This window comes from Silurus meridionalis, chromosome 21 (assembly GCF_014805685.1).
Source record: "Silurus meridionalis isolate SWU-2019-XX chromosome 21, ASM1480568v1, whole genome shotgun sequence".
NCBI lineage: Eukaryota > Metazoa > Chordata > Actinopteri > Siluriformes > Siluridae > Silurus > Silurus meridionalis.
Genome location: NC_060904.1, coordinates 6,718,765 through 6,743,703, shown reverse-complemented (window position 1 = coordinate 6,743,703; position 24,939 = coordinate 6,718,765). Strand labels below are relative to the sequence as shown.

General features: G+C 35.1%; 1 protein-coding gene across 3 annotated transcripts in view; it reads right to left on the bottom strand.

The window, feature by feature from the left end:
- Nucleotides 1-1,016: 1,016 nt before the first annotated feature.
- The window catches only part of sema5a (sema domain, seven thrombospondin repeats (type 1 and type 1-like), transmembrane domain (TM) and short cytoplasmic domain, (semaphorin) 5A), a 227,343-nt gene continuing 203,420 nt past the window's right edge, over nt 1,017-24,939 (bottom strand). The window contains exons 20-24 of one of the 3 annotated variants that reach the window (XR_006923712.1): nt 17,755-17,910; nt 13,503-13,547; nt 10,241-10,452; nt 5,692-5,856; nt 3,165-3,288 (exon numbers count right to left, since the gene is read on the bottom strand). Coding sequence is in view for 2 of the 3 variants with exons in the window: in XM_046834115.1 (XP_046690071.1) it covers nt 3,169-3,288; nt 10,241-10,452; nt 13,503-13,547; nt 17,755-17,910 (533 nt within the window). In the remaining variant the exon portion in view is untranslated. Of the gene's footprint in view, nt 3,289-5,691; nt 5,857-10,240; nt 10,453-13,502; nt 13,548-17,754; nt 17,911-24,939 lie in introns of all 3 variants that reach the window. The other 2 variants (XM_046834115.1, XM_046834116.1) reach the window with 2 other exon arrangements.

Here is a 24,939-nt window from a genome sequence, read left to right as displayed (position 1 = left end):
AATATGCCTTTAATTATTTCTGATCCAGTTCCAAAATGAATAGAAAAACTATAAATAGAGATCACTGATCTACCCCTAGGGGAAGTTGGAAAACATTGATTTTTTTCCCCTCAGATATTGGCCTCAAACCTCATTATTAAAAAGAAAAGGATTGTAATATCAAAGCAGACTGAAAAGATCACCTTTATTCATTTAAACCTCAGAAACACATAGCGCCTCTAACTCATTTCACATGATGCATGAATGAATTTCCCATTTTCTTATCTTGAATCTTGGATGTCTTTTCTTTTACTGGTTTATATGTAATAATGGTTGAATATGAAGGTAAATTGGGGTGTTTTGGATTTATAATTTTTTAATCATCTTTGGGAATGGTTTTATCTTAGCCAAGGCTGAAGTAAATCTGCAGCCTATTCTATAAAATCTGAACATTAGGGACTCTGGATTGGACTAAATCGCTCTAATGTCACACCATGCTCAGCAAATGAATTTACCAGTGTTTGGGAAGTTGAAGCACACCTATGTGGACATAGGAAGTATCCATAATTTCACACACAGTAACTTGAGAATTGCAAGGATTGACAGATGCATTTGACATATTGTTTCTATGCAGCTGAAGATAATTGACCACTTCAATACATTTGATATTTTACAACTTTTTATGAATCAGGCAATAGATTTATTCATGTTTCATGTATTCTGTGAAATGTTTATGAACATCATACTTTTATCCTGATGTTGTTTAAAAATGGAATGCAAACAATTAAAATATACTTTACTGTGCTATAAATTTTTTTAATAATCCATGTTAACCTATTTAAAAACTGGTATTGTTTTTGTGTTTCTTTATCAGGTGTGTTATATCCCTGTTTTTTCCTATATCTTGTTCAAATTGGGCCCTTCTTGATTTATATATAAATTGGAAAGACATCATTAAGGGGAAGATCAAAGTTTTAAAAACTATTTTGTTTTTATTTAATTAGAATATGACAACTTGTTGCAACTACAGATGTTGAGACTCTGATTTCATTCATTAGCACAACAAAGAAGAAAATTATTAACATATAGACTTTGTGTCAAACATCTAGAATGGATCTGTGTCTATATATTTGCATGGTAATTAACAATGTGTGCATGTGTATGCAAACATTCCCTCAAAGGACTGATACACATTCTGCAGCTGACCATTTTTCAAGGTATAATTGATATCCAGTTGAATCAACCAGACCATTTAAACTGAGTGTTTGCATACTTCCACATTGGTGTAAATGGAGCACATCCTTCTCCATAGCACATGACTGACACTAACACCTTCCCAAATACAGTAAGACCCTGAGGGACGGTGACAGTAATTTCAACTCCGGCGAGCGTCAGCTCAAGGTAAACGCTGATCGATTCCCTTGCCTGTTGAAGCTGGACTGGAATCAGCCATATCAGCACTCCAGTGCTGCTCACATGCTGTGGGAGTTGATTAATTGCGCACACTCGATTACCCTCTAAACACATCAGCCCATCAGGTTGAAGGTTGACGGAGAACAACCTCCTGTGCATAACAATATCAAACAAAACAGGATCGACGTCACCGCAAAAGTATCCTTCACGCATCCCAACTCTTTAAGGAACGCCATCCATCACGACCTGGAGCCTTACTGTGGTTAACTGACACACACTGAGTCACCGAAACACTGAGCTGTATGAAGCCGTTTTAATTTATGCACATTAAAACAAGCGAACAGAACTTTTGCATGTAAAAAACAAAAAACAAACAAAAAAAAACAATTAGTAGAAATTGAACACAACAGATATCCCAGCACTGATTACTGCATTACCATATTTTCCAGACAATAAGTCGCTCCAGAGTGTAAACACTCTGTCTGCTCGGTTGAAAAAACTATTTCCTTTCTGTAAACACCTTTGAAAAGGCTGAAAAAAAAAAAGAATAAAAATACTTTAGTAACCTTCCATTGTTAAGTTGCTTATGTACCAGTAGACAAAATAATGAAAAAAGGAGTTTACCAAACAGGAATACAGGAATACAGTTTACCGTAAGAACTGTAGTAGCAGGGCTACCGTAAATACACAACTAAAAGGCACACAACAACTGCAAACAATTTTAGAACAAAGTCTAAATTTGGATAACATACAGTATAAGAAAGTACCTACAAGAAAAATAAAAAAATAAAAATATTAAAAATAAAAAGCACCTTATAGTCTGGAAAATAGAGCAATAATAGGGTTATTATTATGCAGAAATTATGTTACTTTTTTTAGATGATAGAGAAAAACATTAGCGTCCCTTTAGAAAATATGATGTAATTATGGCATCTCGTTCTAATCATTTTAACTTAAATATGATCTTAGTATTCAAATTAGCAAAGAATTACAGTTATAAAAAAGGTGTTAGTGTGTTACCTGTTAAATGTTAAATTCTCTTTTTACAGTTAACGAATTACAGTGGGACGAAACAACAAGCATTATAAGAGTTTGGTCTACAAAAGCTACACAGATGTACAATTTATAATGGATGTACTGTACAAGACAAAATAAAAATAAAAAATAAAATAAAACACAGACATTCCCATCACTGGCATTAGCTTAAGAGGATAAACATATTTGCCGGACACCAATGAATCTACACTTTTTTTTTTAGGCAGGCAAATATTCTGGGCACCAATGTGGGAGGCACGGGGTCACTGCTGATTCAGCACAGCAGACAAAGCTGTCAAGGGTCAATCTGGTCATTAAGGACACGACCTGGTCTGCTGGAGCGCGATCAACCATGCAATGCAAACAAATTAAATAAAAATAAAGGTGAAAATCATGCAAAAAGCACCAACTCCTAACCCAAAGGTCTTTCCTAGAGAGTTTACAGAGGGTTTAGAAGCCCTCTAAAAGTTTTTTTTTTTTTTTTAAATAGTTCTCTTGGAGATATCCTTTCGCCGTTTAGAGTTGAATTTGCACTGTAATGTCCACACATCAGAAGAGCACAATGTTCTTGTTAGAGTTGAAGATGGTTTGATGGGGATTTACAAACGCGTGATGTTAAAATGGTCCCACAAAAAACATCGTACAGCAATGCAAGCCATGAAGGAAAAAGAAATGCAGACTCCATGAACTCCATGGTGGTGAAATCGCAAATTAAGCAGTGCTGGTTATAAAACACTGTGGTTAATAGTCATCGTAGGTGTTGACGTCCGTGAAATAGGCATTGGTGTAGGTTTTTCCAGCTAATTGAGGGTTAAAGTATTTATTTCTTTCCTCCAGGATCAGGTTGTTCTTGTTGAAAGCCTGTGAATAGAGAGACGCACATTGAGCCAAGTGATTGATCGTTTCTAGATCAAGAGACATCACAATGCAAAAAGCAAAACATTCTCAAACACCATCATAGTCTCAGATTAAAAACAACAACAAAAAAATGTCATATGTTGCCATAAATGATAAATAATTTAAAAACAAATCAAATACACTGGTGAAAGGGTAAATAGGTCTATAAGTGAGTAGTGTTGATAACAAGATATGCATTATACAAACACTACTCTTATTGTGTACACTTCAAAATATGTTCACTACATCTTCGAACCCTATAGGTGAAGCACATTTTTGCCACGATAATTTGGAACCCATTTGGAGGGCAGTTCCCTTTGTCTTGTTCGTGTTCTTGCTAGAGAGTTAGTCATTTTGAGACTCATCAAACATGAAGACTCATCTAATAAGATTCTGTGACAGTTTGGAGGCCATGTGTGAAAATATGGGTCTAAGAAAATGATGAACCACAGAACTTAAGGTCTAGGGAAATACAGTATACCTGGTGATTGGGATCTACCATCTCCTAGACTAGTTAACTTCCTTTTTTTTTCTTATTCCCACTCTACCCATTACATAATTAGTATTTCCACCTGTTCATGTACCTTATGTCTCAATGATTAGTGTGTATAAGCCCATGTTTGAAGAGTAAATATGTCAGGTATTGTATAATGTACTCTAAAGCAGTTCCCCAGATCCTCTATTTTCCTTGTTTGCTACTTCAATAAACTATTTAGATCCACATTCCCTTCAGTAGCCTTGTTTATCTAGTCATTCTGGTAACCATGCTGCTTTTTTTTTTTTTTTTGATTTCTTGGACTTTGTTGGTTCTTTAATTCTCAGTCATCCTGGTTCCCCTGTCTCCCCTAGTTCTAATAGTTACACCATATGGGCAAAAGGATGTAAACCGCTGACCATCACACTCATGAGCTCTAATGCTCATTCGAAAACATTCAACATCAACACTGAGTTTTACTATCACACAATTGCTATTATTAGCAGCCTCCAATCTTCAGGGAAGGCATATTAACAGATTTTAGAATGTTCCTGTAGGGATTTGTGCTCATTCAGCCAGAGCATTAGCGAGGTCAGGAACAGTGAGAAAGCCTGGTGCACAGTCGGCATTCCAACTCATCCCAAAGGCATTCGGTGGGGTTGAGATCATGGCTCAAAGACACAGTGTAGAACACCTACCACATTTACCATGGCAAACCATGTTTTTATGGATCTCACGTTGTGCACAAGGTCAGTGTAAAGATGAACCAGATTTGTGCCCTTTATTTCAAATGAATGGAAAGACAAAGTCATTCTCGACCTTTTTGTTCTTTCAACTTTTTGGCAACATACTTTTGCCCGTAAAATGTCTGTTGTTTTCTTAGTCCACCCAGTTCCCTTGTTTCTTTAGTCATCATAGTTCTCTATCTTTTCTTATTCTCCTAGCTATGTTGTTTCTCTGTTCCCCCAGCTACTGTGTTTCAATAGTCTTTTTAGCTTTCTTGTTTGTCTCTCTGTCTTCCTCATTATGTTTCTCTAGTATATTTTGTACCCTTGTTCATAGTTGTCATAGTTATGTTGTTCTTCCTGTCTGTGATGTTCTCTGTGTCTCCTACTTCTCTCATTTTCCTAGTCATTCCATTTCTATTGTTTTTATAACACTTGTAGTTTTCCTACTTCCTAGTCATAATGACTATTTATCTCTCTTTTTACTATTCTACGTTTTTTTGTTCCTCAGGTACCCTTGATTTTCTAGCAGACTTTGTTAACTGTTTTCCATCATCCATCTTGTTCCCATGCTTTCTGAATCCATCTAGATTTTTCGTTTCTTTGGTTAAAAGATTCTTCCTCTCATTCACTTGGTCTCGTAGTGCTTATTTTTACTTTGTGTGTCCTTATTTTCTAAGATTAACTTTGCTGCCTGTGTTTTGAAGTGGAATCAGATGGAAATAAGGATGGTTGTGCCAAAATAAAAATAATTCTGACCACCATTTGTAACAATGTTAGTTTTCATCATTTCTGATACTTTACACAAAAACATAAACTGAATACAAAATATATAGATATATTTTTGGATCAAGAATGCCTGTCTAAATTAAATAGACAGACAGAAAACTAAACAATGCTCAACAATGCAGTCAGTCAAACTGAAAAAAGAAAAGAAAAAAGAAACTCGGAGCAGGCACCTGTTTTGCTTTGTGAACAGCGTAACAAAGAAATCGAAGTGAAGCAACAAGCAAAACATATGACAGTTGTGGCCATTTCACAACAACAGCGACAAAGAACAGGCAAACAAAATATTACACACTGCCATCTCACGAGCCTCCATTGCTCTGAGCCCTGTGGAATGAGATGAAAGATGGAAAAACCCGAAAAACAAATGCATGAGCACACCTGCCAGAGAACGAGAGAATCACAGGGGAAGAACAGACGCAGGAGAGGACATATGCTGATCGAGAGTTAGTAGAAAATCTCCAAGCGTCGGGTCACGCCAGTGTTAGTGGATAAAGCCTGGCGCATGCCGTGGTCATCCAAAGGCAAGAGTACAGAAACGTCAGGCTGTGAAGAGGAAGGGAGCAAAGCGAAATCAGGACTAAATCCTCTGTACTAATTCTGTACAAACACCTTTGATTTGGATACTTACACATGGATCCACTCATGCAGAACTTAATACTATGTGCGTACTCATATACATGACATATATTCGAGCAAGGCTATACAGCAGATATGATAAGTATAGTTTGCTAGATGCTTATTTAACTCATGCTCATGACCCTTTTCAGAGGTTTTTGGCAAAATACGCGTAAGTGATTTTATTTATTGTTTTTAGTATAAAATCAAACAAAAATCTTAAACGTGAAGCCTCATATATACAATCATTGACAGAAAATTGGTGTTTACTGGGTTTTAAACAAAATAATAGCATATTTACTGACAACAACACAGGTTTATTTTATTACAAAAACAAAGACTGATTATTGTATTTGGAATGTCCACTCCTCTTCCTCATCATCCTCATCTTCCCTGAACCCCTAAAAAGTCACTTAAATTGCCATCCATTAGCCTGCTGAATTACTTTTTTGACATCTAAAAATAAATGCAAAAAAACTGTTTGTGTATTATGTAGTACTTCTCCTCATTGGTAAATAGAACAGATATATAATAGATTATAATAATCATTTAAGTGTTTTACTGAAAATGTATAATGACAAAAGACAAATATTAGCAAGCTACTACATCAGGATGGATGTTTTAAAATCACATATAAATATTTAATTTCCACTAGTATGGAATCAGTTAAAAATTATTTTAAGATGACTAAATTTTTAAAATTAGTTTAATTTGTTAGTTTTTACATTTAATTAGTTTAATAAATAATAAAACATTGTATTTGGCATTGTGGCAGGAATAATGCAGATTGCATCATGAAATGCAACACAGTGATTACTCAAATGAAATATCTAATATATCTGCTGTATCATATTTGATACACATTTTTAACATGATTTTACTTCAACATTTTGTAAAAATATATAAATTAATTATTAGTTGCGTCAAAAAAGTACATATTCATATTTAAAAATCAGTAACAACAAACTTTATTTTTATCACAACTTTTTTAAAATCAGTTAATAGGTCATACTGGTCAAGACAGCCTAAAACCTGCTATTGACTGCAGAGCATTGATAAATCCAATAGGGGGCAGAAGCCAAGTCTTAGATTGTATACAACAGGTTTTTGAGGAAAGTATTGATAATACAGGTGGTACAAAGGCCTCAGAAACTCATGTATCAATATGACACATTTGGCGTTATTGGGTTAAAAAAATTTCAAGTTCAAGCAAAATTCCTATGTTACATGTTCCAAATGGGGATATTAATACCAATTTTATGAATTCAAGTCTAGAAGCCTAGAATCAAGAAACTGAGATTTTTAGTACTTTCTATGGTTCTTTAAAATGGTTTTGTGTGATCTAATTAACACCTTTTAGTGGTGTATAAGGTCATAAAATAATTACATATTATATTACATATCATAATTACACAAACTGATATATTAAACAAGCATTCAGGGATATATGAAATAGAAATATGATATGAAATTTCACAAATCAAATGAAATTTTACAATTTTTAGCATTTTATATAATTACAGACAAAGAACATTACATAATGCAGTTTATGCAAAATTTTGGCTAAAAGTGTTACTTCTATGCAATTTGCTTTAACTAGATGTAATACGTTAGAACAAACATGTTATGTAATAAGCATAAAGAATATGTTATTTAATGTAATAAGTTTAAAATAATATGCCCAAACTGAATACAATGTTAGCATTTGGCTTCAATTGTTTTTGTAAACTGTGACTATTGCTGAATCTGAATCTGATATGTAAGTTCTTGTACATTTTAATATGCATATATAAAAGTGGTAGCTCAAAGGTTAAGGCTGCTGTTTGGTCTTAGAGCAAGGCCCTTAACCTTCTCTACTCCAGAGGGGCTGTATCGTGGATAACCCTGCACTCTGACCTGCACTCTGACCCCAGCTTCCTATCTAAGCTAGGAGATATGTAAAGAAGGAATTTTACTGTGCTGTAATGTACTCTATATGTTACACGCAAAAGCCTCTTTCTTTCCGTAAAGAGTTGACTTAAAAACGATGCAAGAAGGACTGCCTCTATTTTTTCATTGGACTTTTTGATTAAGCAGTTGAGCAGTCACATGACATGATCTGATTGGCTGAACAATCATATCAACCAACAAAACTAAAATTCTAGAAACAATATTATGATGCATAAATAAGTGTCCAGAGTGCAGATTTAAAAAACAATTCATTTTGAGTGCTTTTGCTTAAATTATATAAATGTGAATATGGCAAATAAATGTTTATTTTTGGATGGATTGATGAATTTCAATTCCTATTATTCTCCCTTGAAGATTTACTTAATTAATAATAAATAAAAAAAAACGAACTACAGTTCTTGTGGGGTGTTCCTGGTCTGCAGTGGTCAGTATCTATCAAAAGTTGGCCAAGGAAAGCACAGTGGTGAACCTGCGAATGGGGTCATGGGCGGCTAAGGCTAATTGAAGCTTGTGGGAAGTAAAGGCTGGCACATGTGGTCTGACAGACGAGCTCCTATAGCTCTGATTGCTGAAGAAGTTAATGTTCTTAATGCTCAACGTGTCAGAACTACTCTGCCAGCAAATAGGGACCAACACAATATTAGGCAGGTGGTCATAATGTTATGCCTGATTGGTAGCCATAAATATATTCCTGATTGGTATTAATATAATTTTTTTTAAATAAATGCAGTATTGAAGTACCACCCAAGTTTAACTAATTATCAGAAATAAATAAAGTAAATAAAAGTTTTTAAAAAGTTGTATAGAATTTGTCATTCCCTTAATGAGAACTTATTATATGACAACTTAATATATTCTGCCCCATTTTTCTATTCTTATAATCTGTCAAACTCATTATAATTAACTGTAATACTGCTTAATGTTGTCAGTGACTGCCTGGGTGTTGCAGACTGCAGTCTAATGTAATTAGCCATAGTTATGTAATAACTGTAAACAATTTCACAATAGAGTCAGAGTTTGCAATAAGAGGGAGCTGTTTTAATTTGAATGAATCAAACCTAATCAAATTGTAATTGCCAAGTTTGCAAAATACAGAGCCACTCCTATGTGTTTGCTTTATGCTGTGAAAAAAACCCCAAAACTTCAATATCAAATTGATAAGAATATACAACAATAATTTGGGCAGCCTCTGATAATTATCATTGGGCACTGAATACAGAAAACAGGGTAAGATAATCACTTATGAGAAAGCAATGTATGAGTGATGATTTTTTAAGACAGAAACAGAATGAGACACATAAAGAACACACTGGATCAAACAGTATAAATCTACAAATGGGTCCAAAAATCTGATTTCACTACCAAGTAGTAGTGTTATATAATCTGTTATCATAAATATATAATATTTAATCAAATAATATTCCACAAACAAGATTCTATCTCCATTAAGTCCCAAATTGTGTGTTCTTATTGATTGGAGGCATTTGAGTTGCCAAAGAGAATCGTATTAAGGAACAGAGCAGACAATAATAACCATAACCCCAGCCATCTGATCCACAAGCCATTTCGGTAAATTTATTGCTAGTTTTAAATAGCACAGATCATTTATTTAGCTGTTTTTACATCTTTTAAATTCACAACACAACTCAATTACCCAGATGAAACCCCAGCCTTCTAATATGGCCAACAGAAACACCATATCCCACACTGTACATTGCATTCAGTCACCCTCATATTGATTCAACACACACGTTCACAATTTTACTATCGCTAACAATGTAAAAGAACTTTCATCCAAAACATTGCTTAGTATAATGCCATTGTTCAGTTTTTAATCCCGTCTCCATCTCTCTCGTCATTAGCTTGTTATTCTAAAATATGCACCTTTTCTGTGTTTAGTACTAATTACTTAATTAGGCTTGTCACATTGTTGCATCATCAACTTCTAAACCATTTTCCTGTTCCATGTTACTCTTTCTTTCTTTATTGATTATTTTTTTGCTATTGTAATGAATTATCCCAGTTTATAGTTTTATGACTATGACAATGACTCTGTTTTTACACTAATATAAGAACATGCTGAGCACCTACACTCAGATCCTGTCTGCACAAAATACAGCAGTTATAGATTCTTGTGAGCAGTGACTTTCTTTTACCTCAATTTCTGAAGTAAAGATGGCAAATGCTTAAATTAAGCAATTTCGATTGTAAAATAAGGCCTTAAATCAATTTGGAAAATGAAGTATGTGTGACCTGGATATTCCGGATATTCATTCGACTCAAAACAATTCTAGGTAGTAGACTCAGACTTTTGGACCATGATGTATTATGTTATCTCTGCACAGCAGAGAGCCGTACTGACCTTAATGGCTTCCACTGTATCATATTTGTCCAGTTTGTTGATGTGATTGGTGATACTGGTGTTAAGAGGTGCAGCAGAAATAGGATGGATCACTGTTGCATCATGGGATTGCTGCTGATATCTTTGACAGTAGGTGTAAACCAGCAGAGTGACCAAACAGCCTAGAATGGAGCTGCTCAAGCCCACAGCAATCATGTGAAATACGTTGAAGTCTGTGCAAAGAAACAGAACAGATGGTAAATTAAATGTATCCAAAATTTTACGCAGTGCCAAAATCTGATCAAAAAACTTTTTTAGCAACATGAAACAGTTTCTCTAACTCCAAAAGTTAGGAAGAAAAGGAAGTTATTTAGTGACACCCCATCATATCCCAATAATTTAAGACCTATGTGCATAATGCTGATGATGTCAGATGAATTCCCAAACATGAGAATTATACACTGCTTCAGGCATAGCTTTATGGCAACCAATCAGGCATCACATTATGACCACCTGATTAATATTGTGTTGGTCCCCTTTTGCTGCCAAAACAGTCCTGACCCGTCAAGCCTTAACAGCATTAACTTCTTCAACAATTTAAGCTACAGAAGCTTTTTGGTTGGATCGGACCACACATGCCAGCCTTTACTCCCCACGTGCATCAGTGAGCCCCGTCTGCCAATGACCCTATCGCCAGTTCACCACTATTCCTTCCTTGCACCACTTTTGATAGATACTTGGCTTGTATTGATAGATATTTGGCTTGTGTCAAACTTGCTCAAATCCTTATGCTTGCCCATTTTTCCCACTTCTAACACATCAATTTTAAGGACAAAATGTTCACTTGCTGCCTAAAATATTCCACTCACTAACAGGTGCCATGATGAAAAGATAATCAGTGTTATTCACTTCACGTCCTAATGTTATAATGCCATGATGTTATGCCTGATCGGTGTGTTGTGGCTTCCCCTCACGATTATTTATATTATATTTATATTATATACATATAAATGCTGGTACACTGGGTATTTTAAACATCAGTATAACATACATTGAGTAATAAAAAAAATCAGTATTTAATTAACAGTCATGGGAGAATAAAAATAAAACCCCATATATATATATATATATATATATATATATATATATATATATATATATATATATATATATATATATATATATATAAAATATATTTGGGCTGTCAATTGATTAAAATATTTAATCGCGACTAATCACATGAGTTGTCATGAGCCATAACTTATCCTTTATGAAAGTATATCTTTATTAAAAGTAAAACTATACTCAACATAGAGCATGAAGACATTTACTATATTTCCAAACGAACAGTTTTAATTGCCAGAAGTGTGCATCATGTTGGATTTGGGTGCTTGATTTCAGGCGCATCAGTAAAAAAAAATATATAAAATATATTTAGTGGTTAAAAATAATTTTCTTAGTTTATTCTTTAAATATCAGAGTAAAGGAAGGACGTTGTGAATAAATGTGTCTGAATGTGCTGGTGCACACACTGATGGGAATTCTCATTTATAATCTGTCTCTCCATTTGTAAACTGAATTTCTCACTATAGAATGGTGTATAGGATGGAGTTTCAAATAGTTTGGAGATGGCCTTGTAAGCCCTTCCAACCAAAAACTTGCTAATCGCCTGAGGTCATTTTTTAGGAGTTGGTGAGGACCACAAAATTGTTATTTAGCCAATGATAACTAAAAACAGAATAAAGGAGTGTATACTTTTTATTTATCAGTATCTAAAATCTGTTTCAGTGCTGATGGTAAATAGTTTTTTGCAGATACTGAGAAAAGATAAGAAGGGAAGTAAGGCAGACCTCAGGACCCCCTTTGGACTGCAAAGTCCAAAAATAAAAAAAAACATATTTACACACTGGATATTTCTTATGTTGAAATTTAATTTAATTCATATTTTTGTATTAATATATAGCTTTTAACAGTATAAATGATCACAAACAAAATTTACAGTATTTTTTGAGGTAATCAGCTAATAAGCCAGTCAGAGGTGACATAAATATTACTTTAGTTTATTTATATGTATTTTTGTGTGAAACTTATTTTGTTCATTTTAGGACTTTTATTTTACATTCAATTTTTGTCTTTTTTAATTCTGCAAACTGATATTTTTGTGGTGATTTTTTGTGCCATGCTTTCATTAAAGAAAGAGTGAATATAAATTGCATGTTAGGTAACATTCTCAAAATATAACTCTTTTGCCAAAAGCAATAGTCTACACTAAGCTCAGGTTTCAAAAGTGTTATGGAAAGAAATAAACTTTTATATTATTTAGGTCTGTTTTTCCCCTAGAATGTCAAATGTAATATTCATTGTTATTAATAATGAATACAATAGTAATACAGTTTCTATTTTAGTTTGAGCAGGTCCAATTTATTAGGAAAACCTGGAATCCCAGCTTCCTGTCCTTGGCTGACAGAAGTGTAACCGAACAGGGTCCTCTACTGTTGTAACTTATCTAGTTTAAGGTTCAGTGTTTTGAACATTTAAGATACTGTTTTACAGATTTTCTGTATTTTCATATCAACAAGACATCTCCACACATAGAACTGTCACTCACACAATGTTTTTAGTTTTTAGCACCATCCTGTATTAATACAGATCAGCAGATTGAAAAGCTCAAACAAGCCTGCCTACTACTAAAAAACATTTTACAATGATTTTGCTTCGTCTGCATTCTTATGTTGATGTGATCATTAATTGAGGCTTTTGATTTGTAGCTGCAAGTAACTCTGTGAATGTGCAGGTGAACAGGCATTCCCAATAAACTGGATGGTGGGTGTACATAGTTGTATCATATACTACCATATACGCGCTACTAAGTCGATAAATTCATAAGCCCTGAAAATGCTATTTGAAATAAATTAATGCACAGCCTGAAAATGATCTTTAATTCTATTCAATGCATTTATTGATTCTATGCACTGAAGTGCCAGAATAAAGAATAAAAAAAAGGACCCTTGTAACATATTTGTTTTCTATATCAGTTATAGTAATAACTATATGAATATATGTCAAAACCCCTCTACTATAGTCAATATGTTAATCTATTTACAGTTGTGTATATTCTGTCGTACACAGTACTATTTGCACTTTGTGTAGGTGTGCGCTGTCTTGCGTATTGCACCCTGAGTCTCGATATTTCACACGTAGAGGGCTGTGATAATATAAAATCATCTTGACTTGTCCATCTGGTATATAATACAAGTGTGTAACACACTGCATAAATCATTACCTCCACAGCGTCTCTCCGTGTGACTCGAGTGTGCTACAGAGATCTCTGAGGAGAAAAAAAAAAACAAAACACAAGTGTTAGGCTGATAAGAGAGACAAATAGCTAATAATAAAGCTGGCACCCAGTGTTCTTGTGATGACGAGTGCCAGGTGTAATTAAATGAAATGAAGTTTTGTAATGGAGTGCTTCCAAAGGCTTCTGTAATGCATTATAATGGAAGTGGGCCAAACTCATCTCGTCACAGAGTACTTAGATTGATAAGATTCATCTGCATTTTTCTATGCTCACACATATTACCATAAAAAAAAAACTATGCTTAATTTGTAATATGTATTAGACTGGCTCAGTTTGTTTTGTTGTTGGATAAAGGCTTAGCCTATATGCTGGAAATATAGTCTATATACATGTACAATGAGTCTTTAAGCCCTGCAGTGTATGCCTGTTCAATTCAGTTTGTTAGGGAAGGTGTGGAATTGTCATTCAAACACAAGTGTGAACCAATCAACAGCACCAATCCCTAAGGTTTTCACAACAAATCCTCTAATCCACTGCTCTTTAATAAGAGCCTCAAATCAGTATATAAAATATACTCATGGCAGATGCACCTGGCAATTCAAGAGTTTTGCCAATTTTTCTCATTCCAGACATGCTCTGTTGCAAGTTGTTCGCTAAACAATCTGAGGAATTGAGTGGCGGTGGTATCTTAGTGCCTAAGGCATTGGACGTTCAAATCCCAGCCACACCAAGCTATCAAGGCTTTTAACCACATCTGCTAAGATATATGAGATAATTGTAAGTCTCTCTGGACGAGGGTGTCTGCCAAATTCCCGTAAATGTAATTAGGTCTAAAAAGACCTTTTTTTTTTTTTTTTTAAAGAATTAGTTTCCTCGTGGTTACATTTGTAATACAATACCTATATGCCACAGCTATTTGTTAAGACTGGACAAAGAGTTTTCTGGAGGTTCTTTTCATTTAAGCACAGTTGTTTGTATCTTACTGTGCAGTGCTTGAATTGCGTCAAGTCTTATGGGGGGGGGTCCCAGTTGTTGTGTAATGCATATATTTTTTTATAAAATAAACTTGGGGACCTCCCTAAGTCTATTTTTTACTTGTCATGGGGGGTCGCTAATGTCTTATAGGGGGTCCTGGATCCTTAATTCGAGCACTGATACTGTGTACTGTAGCAGCAGTGATACCTGCCAGCCAACATGCTCCCCCTTAAAAAGATTAGCATAAAACTATTTGTTTTAAATGAACCAATGGTGAATATTTTACATGATATTACATAATACAGTTCATGAATTTTATAAACCTTTAATTTTCCAACGTAGTTCAGTTGGCAAATCCTGGGAAACCTTCACAAACAATCTTATATGACGTATCTCTGCTTCCCTACTTGTTTATATTTGCAAAATGGATCCCAAAACACATTACTGTAATGCCTGCGTTCGATCAGGCCACTTACACAAGGAATGGGACGAGTCACTAATTAGCCCAGCGCCACTGAGATTGATTATTTGGTGAGACGTGCATTAATGACTGTCGATATAAAGACAACTTGGAGTCTGTGTGCTCTGGAGTCAATACAGGAAGTATGTGTATGTGTTTTCCATCGCTCCTGCCCCAGCTCATTCTTTTTGCCTGATAGTTAGTGTTACTGCTTGTCAGTCGTTTTAGTTTTCAGGGTTTTGTTATTCTGTAATGAGATTGTGTTGGGATTCCTCATTACGTTTGATTTCAAGTCAAGAATCGTTTCTATTTTACGACTTCTATTTTTTAGCGTTCAGCGTTCCCATTTTATTTTTTTCTTGTTGAGCACCAGTAAAAAGGTCGGCAGACTGTAAATCACTAGGGCTGATAACATAAATGAAAATACATGTTTGACTGGATCAAATGAGGTTGCTGCAGCATGGTGCAAACACTGTGTGCCATCTGCCACTGGTACCTGAACAGGTCTTTGGTGTTCAGACCCAGAAGGCACTAAATGATAGCCTCCTTCTGTCTGTCTTAAGTAGAGGCAACTAGAGGCCCTTCTATTTTCTCACATTATTCTTGTGGAGTTGTTTTTTGAAAACCTGAACAGTGAATGTCTGAGTTATGTAGGATACTGTGCTTAGATACCGAACACAAAGATGGAAGTTTTACCAGTGACCATTGCCACACCTTTAGTGACCCAAACAAACTGGGTATACTGACTGCTGAAATGCTGTCATTACTAGAAGACTACCAAAACCAGAGCACCTGGCTAGTTTTTTTTTCAAGATATTTTCCAATTACAAAAAAGCCATTCCAAATGCTATCCATACCAGTTTCTGGTTTGTAACCACAAATCTGAGCAATGCATATTTCTACATTCTACAATTGTGCTGAAGCACAATTCCTTTGCATCGACACAAGCAGACTGATGCACTAGTTTGCATTCGGACCAACTTTAGCACCCAGGTGTTTATAAAGTGTGTATTTGTGAGTCCTTTGAATAGAAAACGGAACATTGAGGAAAACCAGGGACAATGTTAGCATATCAATTTCCTCTAACTTAAAACTGTATACTTGGTAGAGCAAGATTTTTAGAAACCTATAAAATGAAAAAGGAAGCTATAGAAATGTATAGATGACAGATATTTGTGTATGTATTTTGCTCCATACATTTTTATGGTAGTTTTTAAAAAAATGCTTCTAACTGACTGAAAACTACTGACCCCTTTATAAACAAGCCAGTACGATGGGGCTGCTTATGAGGGGCAGACCCATATTCAATCAATAGTCAATACAGTATGTCTGGTCTGACAGATAGATAGAAGGAGGGCATGCAAATTACATCAACAACAGAAGTCATCATTGCCTGTTTGGCAAATTTGATGCGATAAGTAACACCAGAAACGTAGTCGTTTGAATAGTTTTCTCTGTTTCTGCCCTGTATATGAACCATGTTGGAGTTAACTGTCTGTTTATGAGGCTAAGATGATGCACAATTGGCCATACCTATAGATGTCTTCTACTGTCACTGTTATATAATCAGTTTATGCAAATGCTAGATACTTTGCTGCTAGGCTCACATAAATAAGTCAAAAGTGATCTTCGAAGTGTGGAACATCTCTGACCTTCATGTAAATGTAATGGTCCCATAGCCTTTGAGCAACTTGCCATATGAGCAAGTAAAGAATAAAGAAATAAAGAAGCTTTGGATTTTGATATCCTAAAGATGATTAAACAGAAGTAAGTCTCCCAATTGCATGCATTGTTGGTCAAAATGCAGTGTCCTCTTTGGTGACCAAACATGCCAATCAATAGATGACCCCAACCTTTCTGCCTGGTACTTACAACCCATTTGTTCTAGCACACTTGAATGTAGCTGAACCAACCCTGTGTCCACTGATGGGTCTCAAGCACTTTGTGGAAATGACTGTTATCTAATGCCTTAGTAAATAGCTGCATGTACAGATGTTTCATGTATAGGATTATATACAGGAGCATGTATAGAAGTATCATTAAGGTTCTCCTCTGTGAAAATCTATCAGATTCTATGAAGCACACAACTGTGCAATATACTTGAATACAGGTCAAGAGGCACAGTCTTGCATTAAGTGCTATTTAATGGATGTTGTGGTTACTTTCTGGGAGTCACTAAAAGGACTAAGGCTTACAGACATTTGGGAAGTGGTCTACCATTGCCAAATTCTATAGACTGATAGCTGCTTTTATGTAATACTGAGTTGTTCATCATTCAATTTTTGATCTAGTTTTCCATTTTCTTAGTTCCACAGATTTCTGTTTCTGGATTCCAGTGTTTTGAGTTCCCTACTAAGTTTTGCATAATATATAACATTAAAAAAGTTTACTTAGTATTCTTAAATTTTAAATTCCATATCAGTGTAATTGTCATGTCTTCAAATATCTCTCAAGTTTATTAGTTTTCCACGTTAATGTTTACTTAAACTTTAACATTAGTGTTTATTTTTCTTGTTTCCAAGTCACGTTGTTCTTCCATTCCTTGCTTTTGCAGTTTCCTTGTTTAGAGTCTTAGCCACTGGTCATTTGTCTTTTGTGACTTTGTCCTTTATATTGTTCTACCAAGTGACCTTGTGTTTTTTTTTTAAAGATGCTGTACAAATTGAATTAAATGGACTCTGTGCATATGTCCTGACTTTGCTGAGTCTGGTCCCATGGTGTTGCTATAACTGTGTGTGTGTGTGTGTGTGTGTGTGTGTGTGTGTGTGTGTGTGTGTGTGTGTGTGTGTGTGTTTTATCCACCTGGGATAAAGTTGGAGTCGGACAGGCAGGCACGGACTTCACTACTGTTTCCAGAACACTGATTCCCGGTAGGAAATAGAACGTCGCAGTGACGAAGACGGATTTGAGAACCGGATGAGTCACAGTGGGACCATTCAGACCAGTCAGACCAGCTCTCTGTGGAAACATTGCAATATAGTTATTTTTATCTTATACAATTTATACAGGAATCTTGTGTCAAAAAGTCCAGAGTCCACTATTAACAACTTTTGTACAAAGTAATAATTTTATTAGCAGTTTTTCGACAAGTATATTATTTGGGTACAAACTCCAGAACCGTATGTAAAAGGGTAAAAACGCATTGAATTCATAGACGGTCAGTGAAAAAGTCTATTCTATGCTATTCTTCAAATTCTATGCTTTTTCATCCAGAGCTTGAGCCTATCAACTGATCCCACAATCACCTCCACCTACAATAACTCCCACGCTAACCAGTTTTAACATAAACTCTGAAGCTCAGTATATGTCCATATTTACCTGTATACATAAAAATTGCATTTCTTGACTGAATCCTTTAAACTTTTGGTACAAACAGCTGCAACTGGTTAATAAATCAGTCATTTATCATTTAGGAATCATCCTTATTAAACCCCTCTAATTAAACTTATCAACTCGTTATAAGTATATATATATATATATATATATATATATATATATATATATATATATATATATATTATAATATTATATTATATATATATAAAATAAGAAAATCACAATATAAAAGCTTGCATAGGCACACTACCTAGGATGTCTTTGGATGCTGTAGCGTGAAATTAAACAAGCCTGCTTTAGAGCCGTGACACTCTAATCTTCTAAACATCTTTAGGATAAACTGGAATGCTGACTACATATCAGGCCTATTCACCTTACATCAGCACCTGACTTTACTAACACTCTTGTGGCTGAATGAGCACAAGAAGTTAAAAATGTACATCTTCCCAGAAGAATGGAAGTTAATATAACATCAAATGCACCTAAGTGTGGAAGAAGATGCGCAAAAAGCACATTACAAATCTTATGATTAGATGTCTATAAACCTTTGTCCATATAGTGTAGCTACAGCCCTGTACTGGAACAGCAAGGATTAGGGTTACAATTAAGACAATTAAATTTGAAAAAATGCATCTGAGATGATGGATCAGCATTTCAGCCTCTACAGCTAGATGTGCTAAACAACTTTAAGCATGGCACCGACTGACCCAAGTGACCAACAACCTCAATAAGACACAAAATACCACAAAATACAAACCAGTCATAAGCAGTAAAAAAGGCCAGATTCGAATTTGCAATGAAATGTAGAGATGAACCCTGAGACCATTTTGCAACCAAAGTAATGCAAAAGACAAATTGTGAAAAAAGAAAGGGTCCTTATTAAGCATGGTAAAGAATGGAGAAGATATTGTCATGACTTTGGTTTGTATGACTGCTTCTAGAACAATGGCATTGATCTTCAATGATGTTAAAACTAATGGTGGTGGGTGCAGAATAAATTCAGAAGTTTGGACAAAATATTCTATCTGCCATGTTCCTGAGAAATGCCTCCAATATAATTGGGAGGAACTTCATCATGCAGCAAGACAATGAACCTCAACATACTGCCAACACAACAAAGCACTTCATCAGTGGAAGATCTTAGACAGCCACTCAACAGACCAAAACACAATTAAGCAGGCATTTCACCTTCAGAAAAGTAGACTGAAGGAAATAACCCCACAAAACAAACATCTACTCAGATTTATATTTTTAATCAACAGCAAAAACAAAAAAGTACTTCTAAGGGGACTGTAAACAAGCTCCCCTCTTATTAGGTGCCTCAGTATTTGATTGAATTTTAGTTTATTAGGCTAACAATCAACATTTTTTTTCATACCATGCACTCCAACAGTGAATGTCATAATCTAGTGCTAGTAATGACAAACTGAAATATATATTTCTTTAATTTCTGGGAAAAAACACATTTCGAAGTGCTTGTAGTTGGACATTTAATTAATAAATAATTTATAAACTTGAAAAGACTTTTTAGATTATAATAACAAAGCTAATCAATTTCCTGTTTTTTTTTTATTATTTATATTTAGAGACATTTTAGTTTGAATCAGAATTTTACACTATCAATGCCATTTTGAAATTTTTAACTGTTCAAAATTTTATAATGCTTCATAAATATTTAGGGAGATAATCTAATCAAACAGACAAACAATGCATTTGCCCCATGCCATTATGATAACTATTGTCTGTTAACGCCTGGGTGAAAGCAACCTTGGCCACACATTTGAGATATTTTTATCCTTTCACACCCTCACACACACACCCAAAAATATTTGAAACATTAGTGCTTGCTGATGGGATCTGTCCTGTTTTTGCGAAGTGATAAATGTAACTGGGTAAGAATGGAATCAGCATAAATTCAAGTTTTTCTCCAATTTAGTTATTAGTCATTTGTTTCCCACACACCAGTCAACTACCAACCTACGGCAGTGAAGGCTAACACATGCTTTTTTCCAAGAAACTTAAAGCCAATCAAAAGTGATTCTTATGTTGCATTACAGCACAGTGTAACATATTTCACATATATTGGGGGGGGGAATAATTATTTGATCCCCTGCTGATTTTGTAAATTTACCCCTTACAAAGAAGTGAACAGTCTAGAATTTTTATAGTAGGTTCATTTTAATGGAGAGAGACAGAAAATAAAAAAGTCCATTAAAAAAACTTTAAAGAATGCATTTTTTTTATTAAAGAATCCATAAAAAAACAGCAAGAATTCTGACTCCCACACGGTCCTGTCCTTTTAAAAAAGAACTCCTAATATCAACTCATTATGTGTATAAAAGACCTCTCCACCACCATAGGCAAGATAAAAGAGCTGTCAAAGGACATCAGGGACAAGAGTGTAGACCTGCAAAAGGCTGGCATGGGCTACAAGACCATCTGATTGTTGCCTTGGTTGCATGTTTTTGTCACTGTCCTGCTGGAAGACCCATCCACCACCCATTTTAAGTGTTTTAGCTGAGGCCAGAAGGTTCTCATCCAAGATTCTACAGTGCATGGCCCCGTTAATGTGGTGGTCTTCCTTTACCCTTAGCAGAGATATAACATCCCCAAAGCAAAATGTTTTCTCCTCCATGTTTGACAGTGGGGATGGTGTTCTTGGGGTCATATTTAGCATTTCTCTGCTTCCAAACACGTCGAGTCGAGTTGATGCCAAAAAGCTCAATTTTGGTCTCACCTGACCACATCACATTCTCCCAAGCCTTCTCTAAATCTTTTAGGTGTTCGTTGGCAAACTTCAGAATCCTGTTCATGTGAATTCTTGAGCAGATGGACCTTGGTGTGTTACCAATGGTTATCATGGTGACTGTGGTCCATGCTCCCTTGAGATCATAACAAGCTACTCCTGTGTAATTCTATATATATATATATATTCTGTAAAATTATATACGGCTTATATATGGGTGCGCTTTATAGTCCGGAAACTACGGTAATAATTTGTGTTTCTCTCTCTCTCTCTCTCTCTCTCTCTCTCTCTCTCTCTCTCTCTCTCACTTATAAATGAACTTCTCATCAACTGGCAACTGTCAAGTCTACAAAGAACTCTGCTGTAGATTTCAACTCCAAAAACACACAGTCAGAAGCTCACAATCACCCTTCTTTTAATGAGATAAACCTGTTCTCACTTGCTCATGCACCTCTTTAGCTGACAATTAAAAAGAAATGTATCCAGAGAAACATTGCGAAGTATCAGCACCGTTTGCGTTACTAAGTCTATGCATGGTTTTCTTCTCTATTTTCAGGTTTGCTTCTCTGGTTTTGATCTTTTGTTCTGTTTATGGTTTCTTGTCTCTGCAATACCATGTATGTTGTTTACTGATCACCTGACTCTTTGCCTGACTTAGATTTAATATTTGGTTTATATTTTGGATTTGTTTGCAAAACTTTCAGTACAAATTGCCTGCAATTGCATCTGTCTGAGCATTAATGATATATAAGTAGTTTAAATTAGCTTTTGAACTGCAAATCATTAATAGGAACAGATTTTCTACATTGGCCTAGGACTATAATTGCCATGAACAAATTTGCACTCAAGTTTCCATCAATGAACTATTAACGGAATAATGAATGAATAATGAATGAATATTTGGTGTCACCCAGATAAGGACGGTTCCACTCAAAGTTCTTCCTCATCTTGTCTCAGGGAGTTTTTTCTTTGACAGCATCACCTCTGGCTTTCTCAATAGGGATACATTTCTGAATTTTAAATTAATATTCTCAGTTCTTTTTCTGTAATGCTGCTTTGTTAAATGCTTTAGGCAAATAAACAACATTTAACGGACAATTATTTGTGTCCCCTTGGCCAGTTAATTCTGTTTAGTTCTGTTTGGTTCATTTGACTGAGAACTTGTTACGACGCTAAATGGCTAATAAGTCGGAAGTAACAAAAGCAAGATAAAAGTAACATTTTCATGCACAATAAGATGAATGAAATGAAGAAAAAATGCAAATGCGTGCTTAAATAAAAAGTAAAATATAAGTAAAAATAAATTACACCGTATAAAATTAATGAACGATTAGCATTATAATGTTCAAGTTTTCAGTCTCATGCTTTTGAAATGCATAAAAAAATCTTTTTATAATGGATGGAATATTCATTATATCCACCCTTTTATGCTTGAATCTTGCTTGTCATTTTTACTGAAAAAAAAGAATACACTGCTAAAAGTTGAACAAAAGTTCAAAATTTTAAGAAATCTTTTAACAGAAAAAACTTTAAATATGAATTTATCAACTCAAATAGCTGTTTATCTTTCATATATTTCATACATTTTTACTTTACATGCATTTTTATTAAATCCATTTTCATCAATTAACTACTACTTTTCTCCCTCATGTTGCACTCGCAAGTAGACAGAATTAGAAAAAGGTGCCAGTAGGATACATTTCATGCTACATGTTAAGCTAAAATAATTAATTAACCAAGCATTAGAAGACTGTATTACAGATAATAACAATGTTTACAATGCAATCACAAAAAATTGAAATTGTAGCCATAAATCGTAGCCCTATGCATCTAAGCTTTACAGAAAATGTACTTGTGAATAATGAAAGCTTTATGTCAGCTCTCATGTTGTAAACTTGTCATTAGTATTCACTTCCCTCACTCACTGTGTGATCTTAATGAATGGTGTGACAGGTGGAGCCACAAAAAGGTCACGCTGGAGTTTCACTCAGGTCTTGGCTAATGGACACACTGACATTTGAATAGCAGATATTCACTTATCTCAGCCACTATATTTTAGCCTAATGTGGTGGAGGTTTCTCACCATTTAGATATTTTTTCTCTTTCTTCATTTGGTTTCATTCTAAGTAAGACATTGTTTTTTTTTTTCCTCCTGAAAGTGTCAAAGAGCATTTACAAGCATGTGATTCCTGACTGTGTTCATGTTCATCTGTGGAAGTGCCTTTACAGTTGTGATATGTTGTGAGTGTTTGGGTGTGCAAATAAAGTATTAATGCCATTACAAAAAGAATTTAGATTTTATCACTATTATTATGATGATGACGATTTCTATTCTTTTTTTTTTGTGGAAGGCATTGGAAGGCAAGGTCTTTTATTTTTTAAATTGAAGGTAACAACCCTAACGATATCTCACGCTCCCGGATCTGAACTGTCTGAAGTTAAATGCCAATGATGCCTCAGTTCACCTCAGTTTTGAAAATGTTAACAAGCTGCCAGTGCTCGGTTTGCACAGTTTTGTGAACTGAAACTTCAAAGGAAAAGGGCCACTGCTCAGTTATTGCAACCTTCATTACCTTACAAGGCAGTCATATTACAAGGCGGTCAGTCACAGCGTTCAGCCTCCAGCAAGGGGATATTGTTACCAAGCAACCACACAATGCTGTTGATGGCGTAGTAACAGATAGAGTTAAACCGACAGCGCTAAGATAGCTTCTGATGTGAACGTATATTGAATCATTGCGCACTTTACACAATGTCTGATTACATTTCCTAACAAATCGGAAATTTGGATTGAGTCCAGTGGAACGCAATTATCATGCTTTGTTTGCCTTCTGACACTGGGATTCATACTCTATTTACCATCCTGAATCAAATGAGATTAAGGCTGGAACACCTGGATCAGATGCCAGACTACCCCAATGCATGAATCACACACACACACACACACACACACACACACACACACACACACACACACACACACACACACACACACACACACACATTTTGTTGGAATGTATTGCCTTATTGCTTTATAATTACTGGAAAACTTTTGGTAGCTCTCACAATACTGCACCAGATGTTTTGCTGATTCCTTCTGACCAAACTCCTCCTGGTTTAAATCAGTGGGATTCAGGTTATAGCTTTTTTGGTTGAATTAATCTTTACGCAACTTAGAAGGTATGCTTATGATCTTTGCCTCAGTGAAAAAGTCCTCTACATCTGCCTTTGTCAAACCAAGTACCTGCTTGTCTTCCCTTACTACATCCATAAACCTTCTCGTTCACCTTCTTCCTGGTGGCTCCATCCTCAGCATTCTCCTACCGATATACCCCATGTCCATCCTCTGCACATGTCCAAACATCTCAATCTCGCCTCCCTCACCTTGTCTCCAAAACGTCCTACATGTGCTGTCCCTATAATGAACTCATTTCTAATCCTGTCCATCCTCTTCACTCCCAACGAAAACCTCAACATCTTCAGCTCTGCTACCTCCAGCTCCACCTCCTGTCTTTTACTCAATGCCACTGTCTTTAAACCACACAACATCTCAGGTCTCACCACAGTATATATATATTTATATATATATAGAGAGAGAGCACTGATTATTGCAATTAATGCCAAACAACAGAACAGACAGTCAGGTTCCATTTTCATTAGCAAAAATGACAAAAAAATGACATACAAGAATGTATTACATAAATTAACTAAAAAACTGTATTAAAATGTATTACATGTATTAAATGTATTAAAATGTAAAAATGTATTACATAAATGAAAGAACAAAAATATGTCTTTAGTTAATATGCTCCTGAATAGTAACACATATTTCTTTAGATTCTTTGATTTATAAATAGATAAAGTAGGAACTGTGGACTTTCTATGTGTGTGCACATAGCACATAC